Source organism: Malaclemys terrapin, chromosome 3 (assembly GCF_027887155.1).
Source record: "Malaclemys terrapin pileata isolate rMalTer1 chromosome 3, rMalTer1.hap1, whole genome shotgun sequence".
In the NCBI taxonomy this organism is placed as follows: domain Eukaryota; kingdom Metazoa; phylum Chordata; order Testudines; family Emydidae; genus Malaclemys; species Malaclemys terrapin.
In genome coordinates, this window is record NC_071507.1 from 25,476,618 (window position 1) to 25,499,319 (window position 22,702).

At 43.3% G+C, this 22,702-nt stretch overlaps 1 protein-coding gene across 9 annotated transcripts in view; it reads left to right on the forward strand.

The window, feature by feature from the left end:
• Positions 1 to 383: 383 nt before the first annotated feature.
• The window catches only part of CCDC88A (coiled-coil domain containing 88A), a 364,297-nt gene continuing 341,978 nt past the window's right edge, over positions 384 to 22,702 (forward strand). For 7 of the 9 annotated variants that reach the window (XM_054023161.1, XM_054023160.1, XM_054023162.1 and 4 more), the window contains exons 1-2: positions 1,006 to 1,396; positions 1,494 to 1,594. In XM_054023161.1, the coding sequence (XP_053879136.1) occupies positions 1,196 to 1,396; positions 1,494 to 1,594 (302 nt within the window). In that variant the 5' untranslated portion in view covers positions 1,006 to 1,195. Of the gene's footprint in view, positions 525 to 1,005; positions 1,397 to 1,493; positions 1,595 to 22,702 lie in introns of those variants that run through there. The other 2 variants (XM_054023155.1, XM_054023156.1) reach the window with 2 other exon arrangements.

Sequence of the window (22,702 nt, forward strand, 5' to 3'; positions counted from 1 at the left end):
CAGAGAGTCAAACTGAATCAATCTCCTTCTGCCGGTGGATAAGCGGAGGCTGCAGAGCAGTCCATCCCCTGAGGAGTCGGAGGGCAGAGGCACCGTCTGCTCACCCTCGGTCTTGAAGCTTCTCCGCGCTCAAGAGTCCCGCCCCTCCGTGGACGCGCGTCTTCGCTGCTGCAGCTGCAGTGCGCGAGCTGAAGGCGTGTGCGCGGGCGCGAGCCATGCAGCGGTTTCCCCCATCCCCCTCCTCAATTCCACCACCATCCAAAGGCTGAGGCGGAGGAAGAACAGGCTGGCGGAGGGTTACTCTTCGCTTTGGCAGAGACGAGTTAGCGATCCATGCGCTCTTGCTTTCCTTGGAGCAGTGTGCATAGAGAGTGTGATGCGGCTGTGCTGGGGCTGATTGGGGCTTGGTGGCCGTTACTTGGAGAAGGGACGAGTGGCGGTTCCTGCAAAGGAAATTAGTTCTCAGGGACAGCGGGAGGTTGAGGAGCCAAGGAAGCAGGGGGGATTGAGGAGTCTGTTGGGAGGTAGGGGGGCTCAGGAGTAGCGAGGCACCAAGGAGCAAGGAGGGGTGTGGGGTGCTGAGGAGCCACGGGAAGGAGGGAGGCTGCGAGAGCAACGGGCGTGGGGGAGGGCGAGATCACAGGGCGAGGCAGGGTGCGGGTGGGGAGGGGTCTTGTCCCTTCTCTGTCTCAGTTCAGTTGATGGCAGCGGAGGCTAAAAAGGGGAACTGATTAGCAATAGCTTCCCTTCGCTGCTGAGGCGGCTGGTTCCCTATCCCTGGGCTGCCTGTGACACTAGTGGGGGCGGGAGTGCGGTCAGAGGCTGTGCCTCTCGTCGGCACAACCTTTAATCTGAGGTGGGGGCTGCTGAGTAGTATTTGCCCCTCTCTTCCTCCTGTCCTTGCTCTGGGGGCCGATTAGTCTGGAGAGTTTAACTGGGGTTTCCCCTCCTCGCTGAATGAGGAGTTGCTGTGGTAGCCTTGAGGTTTTTTTTTTTTTTTTTTTTTTTTTTTTGTCTGATGTAGACTCCAGCAGCCTTCCTCCTTTCTTTCCTTCCATCCTTCCTTCTTCCCCTTCGCTATGTAGAGCGGGAGAGACCCGTCAATTGGAAGACTGAAATGAATTTAGATGGACTTTCAATTGCTTTTTTTTTAAAAAGAAGAGGATAAATCCCAGTTGCCAATGCACTGTTTTTTATGTTGCTTTGGAGAAATGGGGGTCATTTGCTGCTGCTAAATCCTTGGAGCATTTTAGAGAGTTCCTACAAAGAAGGCAAATCTGTATTTTTTTTTTTGAAGCGAAGGAGCCACATTGATTTTAGCCTTTTTTATAAAATGGAGAATGAGATATTCACACCCCTGTTGGAACAGTTTATGTCTAGTCCTCTTGTCACCTGGGTAAGAATTAATTTTCACAAATGGCATTTTTTAAGGGTAAATATCTAGCTGCAGAGATTGAGGTGGAGTTAGTGTCATGGTGATGATTATATTTTAGGTTAAGACATTTGGACCCTTAGCTGGAGGAAATGGGAGCAACCTGGAGGAATATGTGGCTCTAGTGGATGGCATATTCTTGAACGAAGTCATGCTCCAAATGTAAGTGCTCATGTATGTGTTTTTTCTTGTCATTGTATATTTTATTTTTTGTCAGGTCTTTTGTTTCTTCAACATGTCATTTGACTTCCAGGCATCACTTTGTAAATATGTCTGATCATAAAATTGTAGTATTCATGTGGTCAGCTATGAGGAGAATCTAACTTATACTATATTTAGTCTAATTTGTTTCCACTGGAATTTTTTTTCTAACACAGAAAACATATTTTTAAAATTTACTATTCAAAATCTGGAACTGTATTGTTAATTGTATGATACTGCCACTATAATTTGCAAGTCTGAGACAGTATGACAAAAATGACATAATTGCAAAGTATGTGGTGCAATACCCACAGGATTATGAAATGTAAGATTTAATAGCAATTGTATTTTTTTAAACATCTGTAAATACAGTTTCATTTTGACATAAATGGTTTAAAATAAGATATACGTTAAATTAAAATTAAATTAAATTAAAAGACCAGAATGACTAATAATTTGCCTGTTAATAAGGCTCTAATGTTTGTTTTAGTTCATGTGGCATAGGATTTTTTTGAAATTGTGTTATATATTGCATGCATGCTAATAGGGACAGACTTGTTTTTGACTTTGTTTCTACAGGATCAGAAACTTTAGTAAGTACTGGTTGTGAATTGTAGTATGGCTACATTTTTATTCATGCTATAGAAGCTAAAATGATCAGTGAAGTGTTTTGTTTATTGCCACAAACCATACACAACACAGTTTTTTCTGTTTGGTATCAGAAACTAATTATTGAAAATTTTGATTGTTTGAAAGGCATGTATAATTATATAAGAACTACATAAAGTGATATACATGAACGAATTAGATTAATATATTAGTCACAATTTAGAAAATATGTATGTTGGAGAAAATAAGTGCTCCACTAATTGAAGTTTCAATAAAAACAGAACTGCAATATACAGCAATTTATTAAGAAGTATTGTGATTTCTACCACAATTGTGACTATGGAACATTGCTTACTAGTATATTGCCCAGATAGTGACATCTTTCTGTTAGTCTTTAAAGTGCCACCGGACTCCCTGTTATCTTTCAAATGTACATTTCTGTAGTACTGTACTTCACTAATAAGAAGCAAGATGGTACTGGCGGAAAAAACTTCTCATTTAAAGCAGCCCCCTGCTTTTTTCTCCTCACAATATTTTAAACTCTTCCTATATAAATTTAACCTATCCTTGGATATCTAGATAGGAATAACTGTACACATAAGTACAGATATACCAGTGTGTAAGCAGCTTGCAATGACAGCTGTTCACCAAGAATACTGTCCAGTGATGGCCAGGCACATTCTTGTACTCTGTTTATACTATTTTCACTCATGGTAAAAATATTGTAAAATTACTAATTTTATGTACAGTATTGTAAATATGTATACTGGATGTACTGAGCAACTTTAAAGCCAAGTTTTGGGCCTACTGAAGTCAAGCATCACTTTTGTCATTAACTTCAGTAGAAGCAAAAATTAAAATTTATTTTTGTAATATAGATCCTGCAGAGAAATGTGCAAAGTATGGTGAAGTCTTTTTAAAAATGTGTATCTTCTTCTAGAAAGCTTTTATTGTTGCATAAATTTGTAAGTGATTGAAAAGTGCAGTGTCTTCTACCGATGAATTTATTGAAACACTGTTTTTACTGCGTAATTGAATTTGAAATAATCCAAAACAGAAAAGTTAAAGTAATTTGGCAACTACGTGACTGTATATGTTGGCAACAGAACTTTTATTCATTATAAAAATGTTTAATTTTAAATTGGAAGCTGATCACTAACTTTGGTCAAAAACTTAATAGTTTAATCTTGAAAATATCAGGAATGAAATTCTGAGAACTTTCTCAAGTCTTTGGAATTTTATCTGAGAAAATATCCTGGTAAAAATATGTTGGTAGTCTTCCTCCAAACTATTAAAAATAATACAAACTCAACAGGTACAGTTGTCATGAGGATCTATGCCCAAGCTCCAGGTCCTGGTGGTTTTTTCGTCTTGTTTTTGTGTGTAAATCTTGGACCACATCCTGAAGAATGTCATCCACTTAGAAAAGTGGTCATTGTGTGTATAGATAAAATGCAAAAATATACAAAATCCATTAAAAGATAATTTTGAAAAAAAGAAAAGGATTTGATAGTCTTGCCAATAAAATGTGCATAACATTAGAAATAGAGATGAGGGAGTTGGTGGTGTCAAATATTACTATATTTGTAAAAATAATTTCATTTATAACCTTCTGTTTTCATGTTTGTAACTCTTTTCCATAATATTAATCTTTTGGGTTGAAATTTGCTGTGCTTGCTCTCTGTCCAAACTTGGAGTGTCTTGGAAGTTTGAGCAAAATCTCTCCAACTGCTCTTTTAAAAAAATTATATTTGGCAAGGGTGAAAAAAATGTTGCCTGTTTGAGGCTTGACTGTATTCCAACTGAAAGGCTCATTTTTAGCCTTTGTGTTGACTTTTAGGGCCCAATCCAACTCCCATTGACAACCAGACACTCTTGTTTGTATGTAGGTAAAGTATGGCAAAAATGTCAGTTTGGGAATTTTGCAATTTTTCATCGAAGGCTTACTTTTCTTCGTTTGAAAAGGATATGGGTGTTTTAAAAACTGTATGCTGAGCATACATTGTAGATAATCCACACATGTTCTTTTCACTATATAGCAAGAATTACACTTGTAATGTTGGATCTCCACCCATCTTCCCAAACACCTACTGAAACAAACAAACAACTCAAGAAACCAAGCTATGCCTCCAGCAGAAATGGTACCTCAAAAATGGAGGAGAGCCAAAGGCTCCAAGAAGTCCACTGGGCACTTTGCTGTTCCTACTGATTTTACCTGGAAAGTGCTCAGATATTACAGCAACGGGCAGCAGTGTAAAACCCTTACAGAGCTATGCACTTAAAGATAGATACAGTTTTAAAATGAACCTTAACATTTATTGGTATTATTACCTATACTCTTCCTTTAAAACTTTGGTTACCATGTACAAGAGAAGTGTGACAGAAAAACTAGTACTAATGCATTTTGAGACACTCTAGCTTTTGAAAAGTTTTCTAAAAATCATAATGTGATAATTGTCTAGATATCTCGTGATAGGGTTAGAAACAAAAATTCTTTACACTTCCATACAAAAGTACTCCAATGGAGAGCATGAACTGTTGTTCCAGCAAGAATCATTAGGAGTGATAGTTGCGTTAGATGTGAGAAGTGCTACCAGAAGTAGGTGTCTAATACATTAAGGTGCATCAGCTTCTTAACATTCTACACTAGTGTGCTTCAAGTGTCGGTCGGATGCTATTAATGTTAGTATTTTAGTGCGAGAGTACAGCTAGCAATATGTATTGGCTGAAACCTTTTTATAGGATGACATTACGTGTTTCTGCTGTCAGTATTGGAGGTGGGTGTGAGTGTATGCGTGTGTTGGTTAATATGTGAGTAGAGAAACCATCACAGTAAGCAGTTTACATAGGTTCAGAAAATGAACAATTGGACACTGTTTCAACTGTTGAAGCCCTGCTGCTTTTCTGTTTTGGTACATATTTCATTTTTGCAAAATGTTTTAAAACAAATGGTTGAAAATATGAATATTACATCAATTAGTAAGTTATAATTCTCAACAATATTTTTACAGTGATTATTTTAGAGGATAAAGTGTTTTTTCTTTCACTCTGCTTTTTCTATTGGCTGACTGCACTCAGGGGTCCCTCAACTCCCATGATATTGTGCAGGCAGCCTACTCAACAACCTCCTCCCCATTTCCGTGCCATGCGTGCAGAACATGCACTGTAATCCAACTAACTCCTCCTTGTGAAGAAAGCTGGAGGCAAGAGGCAGCTGCAGGCAAGTCCTGCCAGGGTAGGGAGATGGAAAACAAAATGTTAGGTGAATTTAGAAGCAGAATGCTGAATTCTGTAGCACCTTGGAAAAATGTCAAATTTTGCAGCTGCAGAGTCCATGCCCTCTTCCCTCAATTGAGATGAATGGGGCAGGTTCACACCTCTCAGTCCTATTGTTACAGACACAGGCAAGTGTCATTGTTTGTTTTATCCTTGTCTGCATTTTTAACTCTTTGCTATCAGAAGTGCTAGAATTTTTTAAAATGAAATTTAAGATTGTGGAGCGCAATTGTGCAATGAGGAGGAAGTTCCACAACAAATTCCATTGCTGCCGTGTACACAGGGCCCTAAATATTATTGTTGGAGAAGGATCCTGTCAATAAGAAATGGGATTTTATAAATGCCTAATGATTTATCTAAAGTAGGGCTTCCGTCTTACACATGTTAGCAAGTCCATAGGAGGTATATGGTGGTAGGATCTGTACTTGCTTGATATATTGGGATAGTGGATGGATGAAAGGAATAGAGGACATGTAGAGACATATCCACATGGAAATTTTTCAACAGTTGGTCTTTCCCTGTCCTTCTTTTTCTCCCCTAGGTCCTCTTCGCATGCATACGCACAAACCCCTATATGTCCTTCCCCAGTTCCATGCTCCCTTTCCTTTGTTCCTATTCCATGTCCTCTCTGTGGCACCCCATCACCTCTCTATTTTGGCGGTTCAGTAAACTGTCCTTCATTCCCCCTCATACTTCCTTACTATCCTGGTCCTCTCCTCCTGCTTACCACCTCTGCTCTAAGGTATTTCTGAGACTGGGGAGCACAACTCCATGACACCTGTGAATATGTATCTTCATTTTCCTGCCCCCATCTCCAGGCATTTGCCTTCATATCTTTCCTGGGACTCTTGCTCCACCAAATTTCCTTTTGGCCTCCTACTTTCCCATCTCTGGTTCAGTCTAGCAGCTGGAGCCAGGAGGTCTGTGTTTGTTTATAACATTTATACTATAAATGTTTTATAAGTGTTTCCCCTTATACATTTTTTATAGAGGCCCTCTTTATATATTAAATGCTCTATCCAAGAATACTAAAAGGCACTTCTCAGCAAAGACAGCAAAACTAAACAAATCTGGAGTTTCTAGGCCAATTCATTTTGGAGATATGTTGAAGCAAAAAAGTATAAGAATAAGTTTCAAAAAAGTAAACTTCAGTTAAATTTTCAAAATATGGTCATTTGGAACTGTTTGACAATTTTCCAGTAAAAAATTGGCCTCAGATGAGATGTGTGCAAAACTTAAGGAAGACTGAGGAATTTTGTGTAGTAGTTGAGGAAAGTTTTAAAAATTGGATTTAAAATAGGGTGCTGTCTTTATTCCTACCCTGTTTCCCCGAAAATAAGACATCCTCCGAAAATAAGGCCTACTTACAGTTTTGCTTCTCGTTGTAATATAAGGCATCCCCCCGATAATAAGACCTCCCCGATAATAAGGCATCCACCGATAATAAGGCATTTTTCATTTCTGAAAAATAAGACATCCCCTGAAAATAAGACCTAGCGCATCTTTGGGAGCAAAAATTAATATAAGACACTGTCTTATTTTCGGGGAAACAGGGTAACTTGCGAAGCAACTACTGCCATAACACAGTTGATGTCTGGCAATGAAATTATCAGTTTGTTCATAAACAGTAGTCACAACTGGCTCATAAATACTTCTTCATGCATAAAACCCACAAACTTAATGTTCTAATAACTTCCTTTGGCGTACACAGTGTTGAGAGCAAAGTCGAGTGGAAGTGAAACACTCCTCTGATTCAGAAGGGTTACCTAAGGGTAATAACTGACATTTTATTGATATAAATAAGGCCAGATCTACATTGCGAAATTTTGCTGCTATGTCTGTCAGGGGTGTGAAGAATTATGAGATTGGATTGACTGTGCAGCTGTGCAGGCAAAAGTTTGTAGTGTAGGTGGAGTTATACTGGCAAAACTGCGCTTTTGCCAGTGTAGTTTATTTTGCTTCGGGGTAGGGGTGGGGACTGGAATGGAATAAGGTATACTTGCAAAATGGCAGTTTTGCAAACACACTCTACACTAAGATTGCTTTGCTGGGATAGTATAGTGGTATAGCTGTACCGGCAAAGTGCTTCTATTGTAGATCTAGCATAAGTGTCAGAAGTTAATTTCCCAGATTAATTGTCGCTTGCTAGCTTTGTCTTTATCACCAATTTATACCACAGATGGGAGGGGATTTAGTTACCAAAACTTGATTGAAAATTAGTTAAAAAAAAAAAAAAAAAAAGACTTGCCATCTTAGTATGTGTCTGTATGCACACTTAGTTCGTGGCAAGCTGGAGTGTAAATCTATGGTGTACTACGTCTTCCTCTACACTCTAGAGCTGAGGATGTGAGTGCAAACTTGAGCAGATGTATTCACACTATCTCACATCTAGCTAAAAATAGTAGTGTAACAGCAGTAGCATGGACTGTGGTGAACAGTGGCATGGGATAGCCACCCTGAATATGTTTCCGTGGGTTCTAAGCGGGTTTGTACTTGAGGCGGCTAGCCAGTGCCACGGCAGCCACACCGCTGTTTTTAATGCGCTAGGTTGATGAGAGCTAGTGTGAGTGTGGGTACTCGAGTTGGTCATCACACCCCAAGTTCCAAGTATAGATGTAGCCATAGTGTCAGTGTAGCCATAGGGTACTGCTGCTGCACTAGAAGTTCCCTAGTGTGCTTTAATCAACTTGTGTTTTAAAGTAGGGTAGATTGCAACAGCCTGTGAAGTGTGTATTTTATCTCAGTTTTACTGCTAGAAAGAAAAACTGAGGAGGGTGCAGTAATACATTGTCCCAGGTCACACAGTTTGTGCTTTAGTTGAGGTGGGGATGCTTTGTTTTTATTTTTTTCTGCTATAATCTGGTTAATTGATACTTAATTGGGTTGGTATCCAAATAACAGATATAATTCCCAGTTTTGAAATTAAAAGATTTGTTTCTATATTTTTTCTCTGTTTCTCACTCCCAATTTGGGATTATGTTTGAGCTTCTTCCTTTTCTTTACATGTCCTCTGCTCCTGTTCTGTTTGTGGGTTTTCTCTTTCTATCTGTTCTCTTCCTCTTCCAGATTAGCTCCCCCTTCGTTGCTTCCCTGGTTTCTTCTTACTGAACTGCTTACCCCCCCCCCCCAAAAAAAAACCCCCTCAAACAACAAACAAAACAAACACAACTTACTGGAGAAAGAGGCATTTTTCAAGATATGTTATCCCTGGAGCACGTGACCTAGATGGCCAAAGAGATTATCTGGACAGTACTGTGACTTCTGCTAATTAAGACTCCTCACTCTTCTCCCTTGAGTTGCTGAAGGTTGGTAAGGAGAGGCATGGCATGAACTCAAGCAGGACTCCTGGGTTACCATTGCTCAGCACTGTTGAGGGAAAGCTCTGAAACTGCTTTTCCATTACTGTATTAGGGCAACAATTAGTCAAAGCATTGAGTGGAGGCAGGTTTCAGAGTAGCAGCCATGTTAGTCTGTATCCGCAAAAAGAACAGGAGTACTTGTGGCACCTTAGAGACTAACAAATTTATTTGAGCATAAGCTTTTGTGGGCTACAGCCCACTTCATCAGATGCATAGAATGGAATATATAGTAAGGAGATGTGTATATATACACATACAGAGAACATGAAAAGGTGGGAGTTCTCTGTATGTGTGTATATACATCTCCTTACTATATGTTCCATTCTGTGCATCTGATGAAGTGGGCTGTAGCCCACGAAAGCTTATGCTCAAATAAATTTGTTAGTCTCTAAGGTGCCACAAGTACTCCTGTTCTTCCTTGAGCGGAGGCAGTGTCAAAGGTTACTGCTTAGCCCAGACCCTACTGATCCAGTTTCCCTCATGAGATTTCCCCCCTTTCATGTAAATGCTAGACTTTAGGGGGAGAATTTGGAAAGGGGGGTTCTTTTAAAAGCTGTATAATGATTCAGTAAATTTAAAACTGTAAATATGCTATATTTTTGGAATGGGGGAGCAGCAGAAACAAGTTGATAAATAATTCATATTTATTGAGTGTATACTGTTGAATATGCACAAAAATGTATCTTAGGGGACCTAGTTATTAGGACTCTGTTTACAATTACATTTTTATTACTGTTTCTTTGGTGTAAGACACTTTGGGCTATGACTTTTCTAAAATTTGGTTCTGTGTTTCGTATAATTTTTATCACTATTTACATTATGTGTAAAAATTCTAAAATAAATCCCACTGGCAGCTATGGGGAGACATTTGCTGCTCCAGTTTTTCTTTTTTCTTTTAAACAAGGCCTGTAGCGGGGTGGTCACCCACTCCTGCCTTAAAAGGGCTTAAAACAGCCCTGGGAGTGGGCTGTGGCAGGGGAAAGCCTAGGCTGATTGGAAAGCAGCCACAGCTGTGGCTGGCTTAATGGGGGCCCAGCTGGCCCTTATGAGGGTTGGGGCCAGAAGCCAGAGACAGACTCTCTCTAGCTTTGAGAGGGAGGGACCTGGCTGCAGGGAGCTGAGAGAAGGTGCCTGGAATGGAGCAGGGCTGGGGGAGCTCCGGTCTGGGAACCCCCCCCCCCAGGCTTTGGCCTAGTGGAAGGCCAGTTAGATACCTGGGTTGCAAGGGGTACGCAGAGGCAGCAGGTCCAAACCCCCCTTGCCTAAGATGAGTGGTTTTTATACTGCAGTCTGCCCCAGTGAGCGGGGGCTAGATGGTGACTGGAAGTAGGCCATGACTGAGGCAAGGTGGGGATAGAGGGTTGGGGGTTCCCCTGGGTGGGGAGACCTTGAGACTGTGGGGGTATTGCCAGGGGGCAGCACTCCAAAGACAAGGGGCACCGGGTCCTGGGAGGGATATGGGAGCCGGTGGGAGCAGGACACTGGCCTGCAGACGGCGCTCCGGAGGCTGGAAATGCTAATTCCCTGAGACGACCAGCAGGAGGTGCCACAGCGGTGAGTTACGCACCACGACAAGGCCTTTCAGGAAAAAATATATGAAGTAATTTTGTGGTGGCTTTGGAAGATTGTGGCTGTATATTTATGATACCGTGTGTACCAGAACAGTACAGAAATGTTTAACCGAGGCTAAAACATGATCAGTTAACATGGCTTAAAATCTTAGTCTGTGTATTAAAAAGCATTACGAAGGCTTTTCATTCATTATTAAGGTAGAGCTAACAAGTGAAAAAACCCACCTCTTTTGCATGTCAAGATAGGGTCTTCAGTATGTGCTTAATTCTATCCATGTGAGTAGTTCCATTTTACCAGGATCAGGCCCTTAATGTTCTGCTCTAAATATGTCTAAATTGAAGGGCTGTCGATTAATCGCAGTTAACTCACGTGATTAACTCAAAACAATTAATCACATTGTTAAACAATAGAATACCAATTTAAATTTATTAAATATTTGTGGATGTTTTTCTTCATTTTCAAATATATTGATTTCAATTACAACACAGAATACAAATTGTACAGTGAGCTCTTTATATTATTATTTTTGGTTACAAATATTTGCATTGTAAAAATAAGAGAAATAGTATTTTTTAATTCACCTCATACAAGTACTGTAGTGCAATCTCTTTATGGTGAAAGTGTAACTTACAAATGTAGATTTTGTTGTTGCATAACTGCACTCAAAAACAAAACAGTGTAAAAATTCAGAGCCTACCAGTCCACTTAGTCCTACTGCTGCCTGCTTCTTGTTTACAATGTTACCTGAAAGTGAGAACAGGCATTCACGTGGCACTTTTGTTGCCTGTGTTGCAAGGTATTTACATGCCAGATATGCTAAACATTCGTATGCCCCTTCATGCTTCGGCCACCATTACAGAGGACATGATTCCATGCTGATGATGCTCATTAAAGTGATGTGATAATTACGATTCTCTCAGTCACAAATTTATGTCTCTTGCTCTGTTTTACCCGCATTGTGCCATATATTTCATGTTATAGCAGTCTCGGATGATGACCCAGCACATGTTCATTTTAAGAATACTTTCACTGCAGATTTGATAAAATGCAAGGAAGGCACCATTGTGAGATTTCTAAAAATATCTACAGCACTCAATCCCAGGTTTAAGAATCTGAAGTGTCATCCAAAATCTGAGAGGGACAAGGTGTGGCACATGCTTTCAGAAGTCTTAAAAGAGCAACACTCTGATGCGGAAACTACAGAACCCGAACTACCAAAAAAAAAATAAAAAATCAACCTTCTGCTGGTGGCATCTGGCCTTGGTTACACTCGCGTGAGTGTAGTCGTGCCGCCAGCGCTGCGAGAGCTCTCTCTCAGCGCTGCAAGTACTCCACCTCTCTGAGGGGAATAGCTTGCAGCGCTGCGAGAGAGCGTGCAGTGCTGCAGGCGCTGATTACACTGGCGCTATGTGGGGGGGTGTTTTTCGCCGCACTCGGGGGGGTGTTTTTTCACACCGCTGAGCGCAGCAAGTGCAGCGCTGTGAATTGCCAATGTAGCCAAGACCTCAGACTCAGATGATGTAAACGAACATGTCGGTCCACTCTGCTTTGGATCGTTATCAAGCAGAACCCAGCATCATCATGAACGCATGTCCTCTGGAATGGTGATTAAAGCACGAAGGGACATATGAATCTTTAGTGCATTCGTCACGTAAATATCTTGTGACGCCGGCTACAACAGTGCCATGCGAATGCCTGTTCTCACTTTCAGGTAAAATTGTATATAAGAAGCGGGCAGCATTATCTCTTGCAAATAGTAACCAAACTTCTTTGTCTGAGGCTTGGTCTACACTACCCCCCCTAATTCGAACTAAGGTACGCAACTTCAGCTACGTGAATAACGTAGCTGAAGTCGAAGTACCTTAGTTCGAACTTACCTTGGTCCACACGCGGCAGGCAGGCTCCCCCGTCGACTCCGCGGTACTCCTCTCGCCGAGCTGGAGTACCGCAGTCGACGGCAAGCACTTCCGGGTTCGACTTATCGCGTCCAGACTAGACGCGATAAGTCGAACCCAGAACTTCGATTTCCAGCCGTCGAACTAGCTGGTAAGTGTAGCCAAGGCCTGAGTGATTGACTGAAGTAGGACTTAGTGGACTTGTAGGCTCTGAAGTTGTACATTGTTTTATTTTTGAATGCAGTTTCTTTTGTACATAATTCTACATTTGTAAGTTCAACTTTCATGATCTAGATTGTCCTACAGTACTTGTATTAGGTGAATTGAAAAATACTATTTCTTTTGTTTTTTTACAGAGCAAATATTTGTGATAAAAAATAAATATAAAGTGAGCACTGTACACTTTGTTTTCTGTGTTGTAATTGAAATCAATATATTTGAAAATGTGGAAAACATCGGAAAATATTCAAATAAATGGTATTCTATTGTTTAACAGCACGATTAATTTCTTTAATTGCTTGACAGCCATTCTAAATTGGTTGGGAATTTACCTCTTAAGCATATGTTGTAAGCATTTGCAGGTTTGGATTTTAACTTTATGCTTGTGAGTAGTCCCATTCACTTAAATTGAACTGTTCAGTGTGTAAAGTTAAACACATAAAATACATGTTGGCAGATTGGGGCTGAAGTCCCCATGTCAATTTCCAGTGATCCTCTTTGCACCAATACAGTTTTTCCCCCAAAACCTCCTATTTCTGATTTTCAGTGGAAATTCTATAATGTGAACCAAAGTGAAAAGTTCTCATCTTGGTCTTTGGAACAAGTTTTATGAAAGGTTCTGATCCTGTCAACTTGGGGTTAAAAAAATAATTGATCTGGAGGAAGATAGTGTAGAAAATACTCTGCCAATCTCTGCAGATTTTTTTTTTCTTTTTTTGACTGGAGGAATTGAAATTCCAAATTCTGATTTGTGTGATAGAATATAGTAGAACAAAATACTTTGCTGTTTTTGATAGGTTATAAATTTAAAAACTGATTAATATAAAACAGGATGCATATATTGGTTAATCTTTTCCCAAGTAAAGTTAAAGGTAGTTTTGCCATTGACTTCAGGGGAGCCAGGATTTCGCTCATGATGATTTTATCTGGACCCAGTATTAGAAAGTTAATTGATCTGAGACCTACCTTCCCTACAACTTATATTTTCTAGTTTTTTAAACTCTAGTTACAAAAGATGCATTACATTTTTGCACAGCATAGTCATTGGAGGGTGCCACAGAATATGCACACTCCGTCCGTCTGTTGGGGCAGGGCAGGGTTGTGATACTACCGCTGTTACCATCTCCCCGACAGTCTTTAGGCAGAAAGCGGTGTGGCCCAGAGACGGTATAGCATCCCTTAGAGTCAGGACAGCGCGGCTTAGTGGCCAGTCAATCAGTGGCCCTTGCGCTCAGGGCAGCGCAGCCTAGCAGCCAGAGCCAGTATAACTGCCCTCAGTTGCAGAGCAGTATGGCTTAGTGGCCAGTGTCCATATAACAGCCTCTGGGTACAGGGCAGTGCAACCCAATGGCTAGAGTCAATATAGCAGCCCCTAAATGCAGGGCAGTGTGTCCCAATGGCCGCTACCCAGGGGCAGGAGGAAGGGGCTGCCACCAGGGGGATAGCGGCCCAGGTAGGGAGGCCCAGGCCCACCTGACTCCACCTGGCTTTGACCCAGGGCCCTGACAGTGGTGAAGTGGTCCGCCACTGGGTCAGCATGAAATCCCACTAAAACACGCTGACCTCACTTGGGTGGGAGATACCACTTGCTCACTCTCCCTGGGTCACTTCCTACCGCGCTTCCAGGAACTGTAGTCCATTGACCATTGGAGTTTCCGGGCTCCTCAGCGCGGGTGATTCCCTGTGGCTCTGTCAGCCGCAGACCTCCCGTCCGTCTCTCAGAATACCCGGTTCCTGCAGGCAAAGGCTGGGATGGCTCTTCAGCTGGAGCCTCTGCCAAAAGTCCTTACCCTCCGGTGGTCAGCCTAGAATGAGCTGGGCTGCTCCCTTTTATAGTGAGGTAGTAGTTGGATCAAGCCCAGCATGGTCTCAGGGGTGGGACTTCTGCCGCCCATAGTGTGGGATTAATCCTCTCTTGTCTAGTGTGGGGTATGCACACCCCATTACATGCACCCTGCCCTTAAGAGGGATCCCGGCGAGTGGTCCGTCTCCCTTTCCTCCTCTCCCAGCTTGGAGAAGAAGTCCGCATTGGCTTACCTGTGTGAGCCTTACCTGACCGATGACAGACGCGGAAATCATATGGTTGGAGGGAGAGGTACCAACGCATAATCCTGGGATTGGTGTCCTTCATTCTGTGCAGCTATTGGAGGGGTGCGTGACTGGTAATCAGTGTGAAGGAGCTGCCGAGCAGATAGTAGCGTAGGGCATTGATAGCTCACTTTACTGCCAAGGCCTCCATTTCGATCGTCAAATAATGTGTTTCCCTGGGGAACAGCTTACTGTTTAGATGTAAAATGGGGCGTTCTTCCCCATTGATTTCCTGTGATAGGATGGCTCCTAATCCCACTTCTGAGGCGTCTATTTGCAATATGAAGTCTTTTGAGAAGTCTGGGTGTATGAGGATTAGTTCCTGTGCTAGCTGTTTCTTCAGGGTCTGAAATGCTTCCTCACGCCACTGGACCACCACATCTGCCGGGGTTGAGAACTTTTGGTTAGGTCAGAGAGGGGAGCTGCTATTGTTGCAAAGCTCGGTACAAAATTCCGATAGTATCTGGCCAATCCCAGGAATTGGCGCACTTGCTTTTTCATTGTCAGCGTATCGGCTAAAGCTTTCACTTTATCAATCAGATGCCGTAACTTGCCTCCTCCCACTATATACCCCAGGTATGGTCACCTCTTCCTGCTTGAGACGGCATTTCGTGGGGTTGGCTGTGAGGCCCGCCTCCTGAAGGGCTTTGAAAACACTGGTTAGATGTTGAAGGTGGTCCTCCCAACTGCTGCTATAAATCACGATGTCTATATATGCTGCCGCGTATCGGTAGTGAGGCTGCAGTACTCTGTTCATCAACCGCTGCCCCATGTATTCCAAAAAGCATAGTTATGAACTGGAAGAGGCCGTATGGTGTGGGAAAAGCAGTCTTTGCCCTGGAGTTTGGAGTCAGGAGTATCTGCCAATACCCCTTTGTTAGATCTAATATTGACAAGTATTTGGATCTGTGGAGATATAGGAAGAAGGGGACACACATCAGGGCCCAAATGGGGCTCTGGGTGATCACTACTTCCACCACTCAACACAGATGTAATGAGGTTAAGTGGTGTCTGTATAAAGAAATTAAAACTACTGATTATTCCTCAAGACAGGCTTTTAATGACTTACAGCTATAAATGCAACACAGACAGAATAGGAAAAGAAAAATTAAAGACCAGCATTGAATAAGGATTAATATATATTGTAAACAAACACAAGTACAGGTAATATTATGCATTAGCTACTTATTACTATAAAAGCATATCCTTAACTGGCAAGTTTTACTGATGACAGGCACGAGTACATGCAAAGCTATTATTATTTAACTATTAACCTTACAAATCCTATTCCTACCCTTAATAATCACAAGTACAAAGAAAGATACTATCAATTGATTAACAACTTTCTACTATTCCTAAACAACTTAACACTAGTATAAAACTTTTACTACTATTTCTAATACTGCAACATTAATATAAACTGAGATCAAATTATCCCAACACTACCATTCTTAATACTATAGTGTCAGTACAACTTGTGATGAAAACAGCTCGAGCATCCCAGACTTCTTTACTCCGTAACCTTATACTGCATGCAACCAGACTATTTTACTTTAAAACCTTATCCTACCGAGAATATGTTATCCTTTAGTTGACCGCTCTTTGCACTGGCCAGGTACAGATAGTCAGTGTGATTCAAGTATCAGGGGGTAGCCGTGTTAGTCTGTATCTACAAAAACAACAAAGAGTCTGGTGGCACCTTAAAGACTAACAGATTTATTTGGGCATAAGCTTTTGTGAGTATAAACCTCACTTTTTCGGATGCATAGAGTGAAAAACATAGAGTTTTTCACTCTATGCATCCGAAGAAGTGAGGTTTATACTCACGAAAGCTTATGCCCAAATAAATCTGTTAGTCTTTAAGGTGCCACCAGACTCTTTGTTGTTTTAGTGTGATTCAGGTTTCCTCAGTTTAGGGGGTGTGGGTCAGACGGTCAAAGAGAACCACATCCTAGACCAAGACATGCCTGCGTGCACCCACACCCACCCACCCACACCCCTGAGGCTCTACACATTTATTCTTATCTGCCCGCCATGTTTTGAAGCAGGTCAACCAATCAGGTTAGGCCAAATCTTCAATGTGATTAGAGTTGGCTATATAATTCATGCTTGCTTATTTTCTTGTAGCCAATTGTTCTAATTTTAGAAGTTATGCACAAGGAGATAACTTATATCCATATAGCCCATTGTCTTGACTGTGGTTTATCTAATAGCCAGATGTTCCAAATATTGTCAACGTGGGCTAGACAAGCTGTGCCCCCGGGGTGGGGGGGGGGTACAACTTATCTTGCCACATTATGCTACCTTCTATAAAGTATCTGGTAGCAGAGCATTTTGACCACAAGTCTGTTTCCTTTTGCAAAGCTTGCATCTTAAAACTAATTCTACGAGGCTCGCTTTGTGAAGCTTCCGGAAGTTTTAGGCCTAATATTGACAATACTATTGTTCTTTTTAAGCTTGACAACACTCTTGCTCAAATTAATCACAGGATCCCCCTAGTTGCTCCAGGAGTTCTTTGATGTGAGGCATTGGATAAGTGTTGAACTGGGGGATAGTGTTGACCTTTCGGAAATCAGTGCAAAAGTGAATGGCGCCGTTGGGTTTCGGGACCAGTATGATCGGGCTCCGCCATTCACTCCTAAATTCCTCCACAACTCCCATCTCAAGCATTGTCTCCAATTCCTGGCAGACCGCGTCCCATATTTTCCTGGGGAGAGACTGATGGTTGTCCCTCACCCTCTGTCCCGGGGTTGTTGCGATGTGGCAGCTTATGATATTGGTCCACCCTGGGAGCGTTGACAAGACCTCTGAGAAGTCCTGTACAAGACGTTGTAGCTGTTCTCATTGTGCAGGGCTAAGGCCTTCTCCCATTACCACTGGCTTTGGGTCTAGGGGTTCTCCTAATAGTGGTCCCAGTTCCGGGTCAGGGGGTGAAGGTGTGATCATAGAATCATAGAATATCAGAGTTGGAAGGGACCTCAAGAGGTCATCTAGTCCAACCCCCTGCTCAAAGCAGGACCAATTCCCAGCTAAATCATCCCAGCCAGGGCTTTGTCAAGCCGGGCCTTAAAAACCTCCAAGGAAGGAGACTCCACCACCTCCCTAGGTAACGCATTCCAGTGTTTCACCACCCTCCTAGTGAAATAGTTTTTCCTGATATCCAACCTGGACCTCCCCCACCGCAACTTGAGACCATTGCTCCTTGTTCTGTCATCTGCCACCACTGAGAACAGCTGAGCTCCATCCTCTTTGGAACTCCCCTTCAGGTAGTTGAAGGCTGCTATCAAATCCCCCCTCATTCTTCTCTTCTGGAGACTAAACAATCCCAGTTCCCTCAGCCTCTCCTCATAAGTCATGTGCTCCAGACCCCTAATCATTTTTGTTGCCCTCCGCTGGACTCTTTCCAATTTTTCCACATCCTTCTTGTAGTGTGGGGCCCAAAACTGGACACAGTATTCCAGATGAGGCCTCACCAATGTCGAATAAAGGGGAACGATCACGTTCCTCAATCTGCTGGCAATGCCCCTACTTATACAGCCCAAAATGCCGTTAGCCTTCTTGGCAACAAGGGCACACTGTTGACTCATATCAAGCTTCTCATCCACCGTAACACCTAGGTCCTTTTCTGCAGAACTGCTGCCTAGCCACTCGGTCCCTAGTCTGTAGCAGTGCATGGGATTCTTCCGTCCTAAGTGCAGGACTCTGCACTTGTCCTTGTTGAACCTCATCAGGTTTTTTTCTGCCCAATCCTCTAATTTGTCTAGGTCTCTCTGTATCCGATCCCTACCCTCTAGTGTATCTACCACGCCTCCTAGTTTAGTGTCATCTGCAAACTTGCTGAGAGTGCAGTCCACACCATCCTCCAGATCATTAATAAAGATATTAAACAAAACCGGCCCCAGGACCGACCCTTGGGGCACTCCACTTGAAACCGGCTGCCAACTAGACATGGAGCCATTGATCACTACCCGTTGAGCCCGACGATCTAGCCAGCTTTCTATCCACCTTACAGTCCATTCATCCAGCCCATACTTCTTTAACTTGGTGGCAAGAATACTGTGGGAGACAGTATCAAAAGCTTTGCTAAAGTCAAGAAATAACACATCCACTGCTTTCCCCTCATCCACAGAGCCAGTTATCTCATCATAGAAGGCAATTAGGTTAGTCAGGCACGACTTCCCCTTCGTGAATCCATGCTGACTGTTCCTGATCACTTTCCTTTCCTCTAAATGTTTCATAATTGATTCCTTGAGGACCTGCTCCATAATTTTTCCAGGGACTGAGGTGAGGCTGACTGGCCTGTAGTTCCCCGGATCCTCCTCCTTCCCTTTTTTAAAGATGGGCACTACATTAGCCTTTTTCCAGTCATCTGGGACCTCCCCCGATCGCCATGAGTTTTCAAAAATAATGGCTAATGGCTCTGCAATCTCACCCGCCAACTCCTTTAGCACCCTCGGATGCAGCGCATCCGGCCCCATGGACTTGTGCACGTCCAGTTTTTCTAAATAGTCCCGAACCACTTCTTTCTCTACAGAGGGCTGGTCACCTTCTCCCCATGCTGTACTGCCCAGTGCAGCAATCTGGGAGCTGACCTTGTGCGTGAAGACAGAGGCAAAAAAATCATTGAATACATTAGCTTTTTCCACATCCTCGGTCACTAGGTTGCCTCCCTCATTCAGTAAGGGGCCCACACTTTCCTTGATTTTCTTCTTGTTGCTAACATACCTGAAGAAACTCTTCTTGTTACTCTTAACATCTCTTGCTAACTGCAACTCCAAGTGTGATTTGGCCTTCCTGATTTCACTCCTGCATGCCTGAGCAATATTTTTATACTCCTCCCTGGTCATTTGTCCAATCTTCCACTCCTTATAAGCCTCTTTTTTGCGTTTAAGATCAGCAAGGATTTCACTGTTTAGCCAAGCTGGTCGCCTGCCATATTTACTATTCTTTCTACACATCGGGATGGTTAAGGCCTCTGTCCTTCCAGGCTTTCATCAAGTTCACATAGTACATGTGTACATCTTTCTGTTGCCTTGGTAGCCTGATTTCGTAATCTACTGGTCCTAGCCGGCGAGACACCTCAAAGGGGCCTTGCCACTTGGATAATAGCTTCGATTCGGTGGAGGGCAATAATAGTAGAACCTGGTCTCTGGGCTCAAAACTGCATACCTTAGTCCCTTTGTTATATTGTTGCTCCTGGGTCTGCTGAGCTTGTAGCAAGTTCTCTCAAGTGAAGGCACCTAAGGTCTGGAGGCGCTTCTGTAGCCGCAACATGTGGTGGTTAGTTCAGAGGGCCAGTGTCTCTTGTGCCTCCCAGTCTTCTTTCAGGAGATCCAAAATGCCCCGAGGTCATGTCCCACAGAGGAGCTCAAAGGGAGAGAACCCGGTTGAGGCTTGTGGGACTTCCTGCCCAGCGAACAGTAGAGCAGGCAGTAATGAGTCCCAATGTTGGGGGTTGTTTTCTATAAACTTGGGGAGCATTGACTTGAGGGTTCCATTAAAGCGTTCGATTTACTCATTGGTGGTACACTGAAGTCCTGAGGGTTCGAATGTTCATGAGGCAACAACTCTGCTATTGTTTTAGAGGACACACTGGTGCCCTGATTGGTTAGGATCTCCTTGGGTATCCCGACCCAAGCGAAAATCTTCACTAGCTCCATCGCGATATTAGGGGCTGTAGCTGTGTGTAAGGGGATGGCCTCAGGATAGCGCGTTGCATAATCAATGAGGATGAACTTGTTCCCTGTCATAGAATAGAATATCAGGGTTGGAAGGGACCTCAGGAGGTCATCAAGTCCAACCCTCTGCTCAAAGCAGGACCACTCCCCAACTAAATCATCCCAGCCAGGGCTTTGTCAAGCCTGACCTTAAAAACCTCTAAGGAAGGAGATTCCACCAGCTCCCTAGGTAACCCATTCCAGTCCTTCACCATCCTCCTAGTGAAAAAGTTTTTCCTAATATCCAACCTAAACCTCCCCGACTGCAACTTGAGACCATTACTTCTTGTTCTGTCATCTGCTATCACTGAGAACAGTCTAGATCCATCCTCTTTGGAACCCCCTTTCATGTAGTTGAAAGCAGCTATCAAATCCCCCCCATATTCTTCTCTTCTGCAGACTAAATAATCCCAATTCCTTCAGCTTCTCCTCATAAGTCATGTGCTCCAGCCCCCTAATCATTTTTGTTACCCTCCGCTGGACTCTTTCCAATTTTTCCACAGCCTTCTTGTAGTGTGGGGCCCAAAATTGGACACAGTACTCCAGATGAGGCCTCACCAATACCAAATAGAGGGGAATGATCACGTCCCTTGATCTGCTGGCAATGCTCCTACTTCTACAGCCCAAGATGGCGTTAGCCTTCTTGGCAACAAGGGCACACTGTTGACTCATATCCAGCTTCTCGTCCACTGTAACCCCTAGGTCCTTTTCTGCAGAACTGCTGCTCAGCCTGTAGCGGTGGATGGGCTTCTTCCTTCTTAAGTGCAGGACTCTGCACTTGTCCTTGTTGAACCTCATCAAACTTCTTTTGGCCCAATCCTCCTGGTGTATGCCAGGCCAGAAAAAAAGGCATGCTATCCTTCGGAAGATCTTTCTACTAAAGTGTCCCACCCAGGGTTCTGTAGGAGGTTCTGGCCTTGTCTCTGGGGCAACGAGCTGTTGGGTAACTTTCTGTGTTTGGGATTCCTGCACCACTCAGTAGAGGCAGTCTCCTCGAGTCTCAAACCATAGTCTTTGTGGGGAGTGTAATGTATCGTCTCCTTCTTGGTCTGGGTCGCTGCCTGCTCCCAGGCTTGACTTAAAGTTGGGTCTTCCCTCTGCTCTTGTCCGAAGTCCCCATCTTGCTCTAACTCCACCTGGGCATCTTTGACAGGGTGCTCTGTACCTGGAGGGGACTTGGCGGGCGGCTCAGGGGGTTTAGATGGTCCTTCACTGGGGTCGGGTTCCATGGGGTGGCCAGAGTTCCCCCAGCAGCCACAGTCAATGACAGCGGCCCTCGCATTCAGGGCAGCGCAGCCCAATGGCTCAAGTCAATATAGCATCCCCTAAACGTGGGGCAGTATGGCCCAATGGCCTGTACCCGGGGAGAGGAAGGGTCCACCATCATGGGGATGGCGGCCCGGGTAAGGAGGGCCAGGCCCACCGACTCCATCGGGCCTTGACCGAGGGCCCTGACAGTGGCGGTATGGTTTGCCACTGGGTCAGTGTGGAATCCCACTGAAACACACTGATCTCACTTGGGTGGGAGATACCACTTGCTCAGCCTCTCTGGGTCACTTCCTACCGCACTTCCAGAAGCTGCAGTCCATTGAGCATTGGGGTTTCCAGGCTCCTCAGCATAGGGAAGATCCCCTGTGGTTCCATTGGCCGCAGACCTCCCGTCCGGCTCTCCGTGTCACTGGGTTCTGCAGGCTCTTCAGCTGGAGCCTCCGCCAAAGGTCCTTCCCCTCCATCGTACAGCCTAGAATGAGCTGGGCTGCTCCCTTTTATAGTGAGGTAGTAGGAGCATGTCCAGCATGGTCTGAGGGGTGGGATTTCTGCCACCTATTGTGTGGTATTAACCCTCTCTTGTCCCGTGCAGGGTATGCACACCCCATGACACAGGGTCTTTAAATATTTTAATACAGGATTAAGAGTATTTTGAATGAAATCTGCATTTTGTGTAAACATTGTTTCTACATTTGAAATCTCCTTAGCAGATCATTTGGAACATATGTGACAATATTCTGGTACTCTTTTTAACTAGTTTTTGTAATGGCTACATTTGGATAAGTGTGTTCAGAGAAAAGGATGAAAAAGGTGTAATAATTTTTCTGAATCTTCACAATTACTTTTCTCTTGGAAAATTAAAGATATTTAAATAATGGAGGGCACCTGTTTATTTGGTGGTGTTTGAGGGAGGGAAAGCGTGGAAGGGAGAAACTTGGGTATACAAATGTAATAAAAGACAAGTCTCTTATTTTCCCCCTTATAAACTTGAAATTTAGTATCTAATAAATACTGAGCACAGCATTAGAACGTAAATGCTTTTAAGTATTGTAGAAATCACTTTTC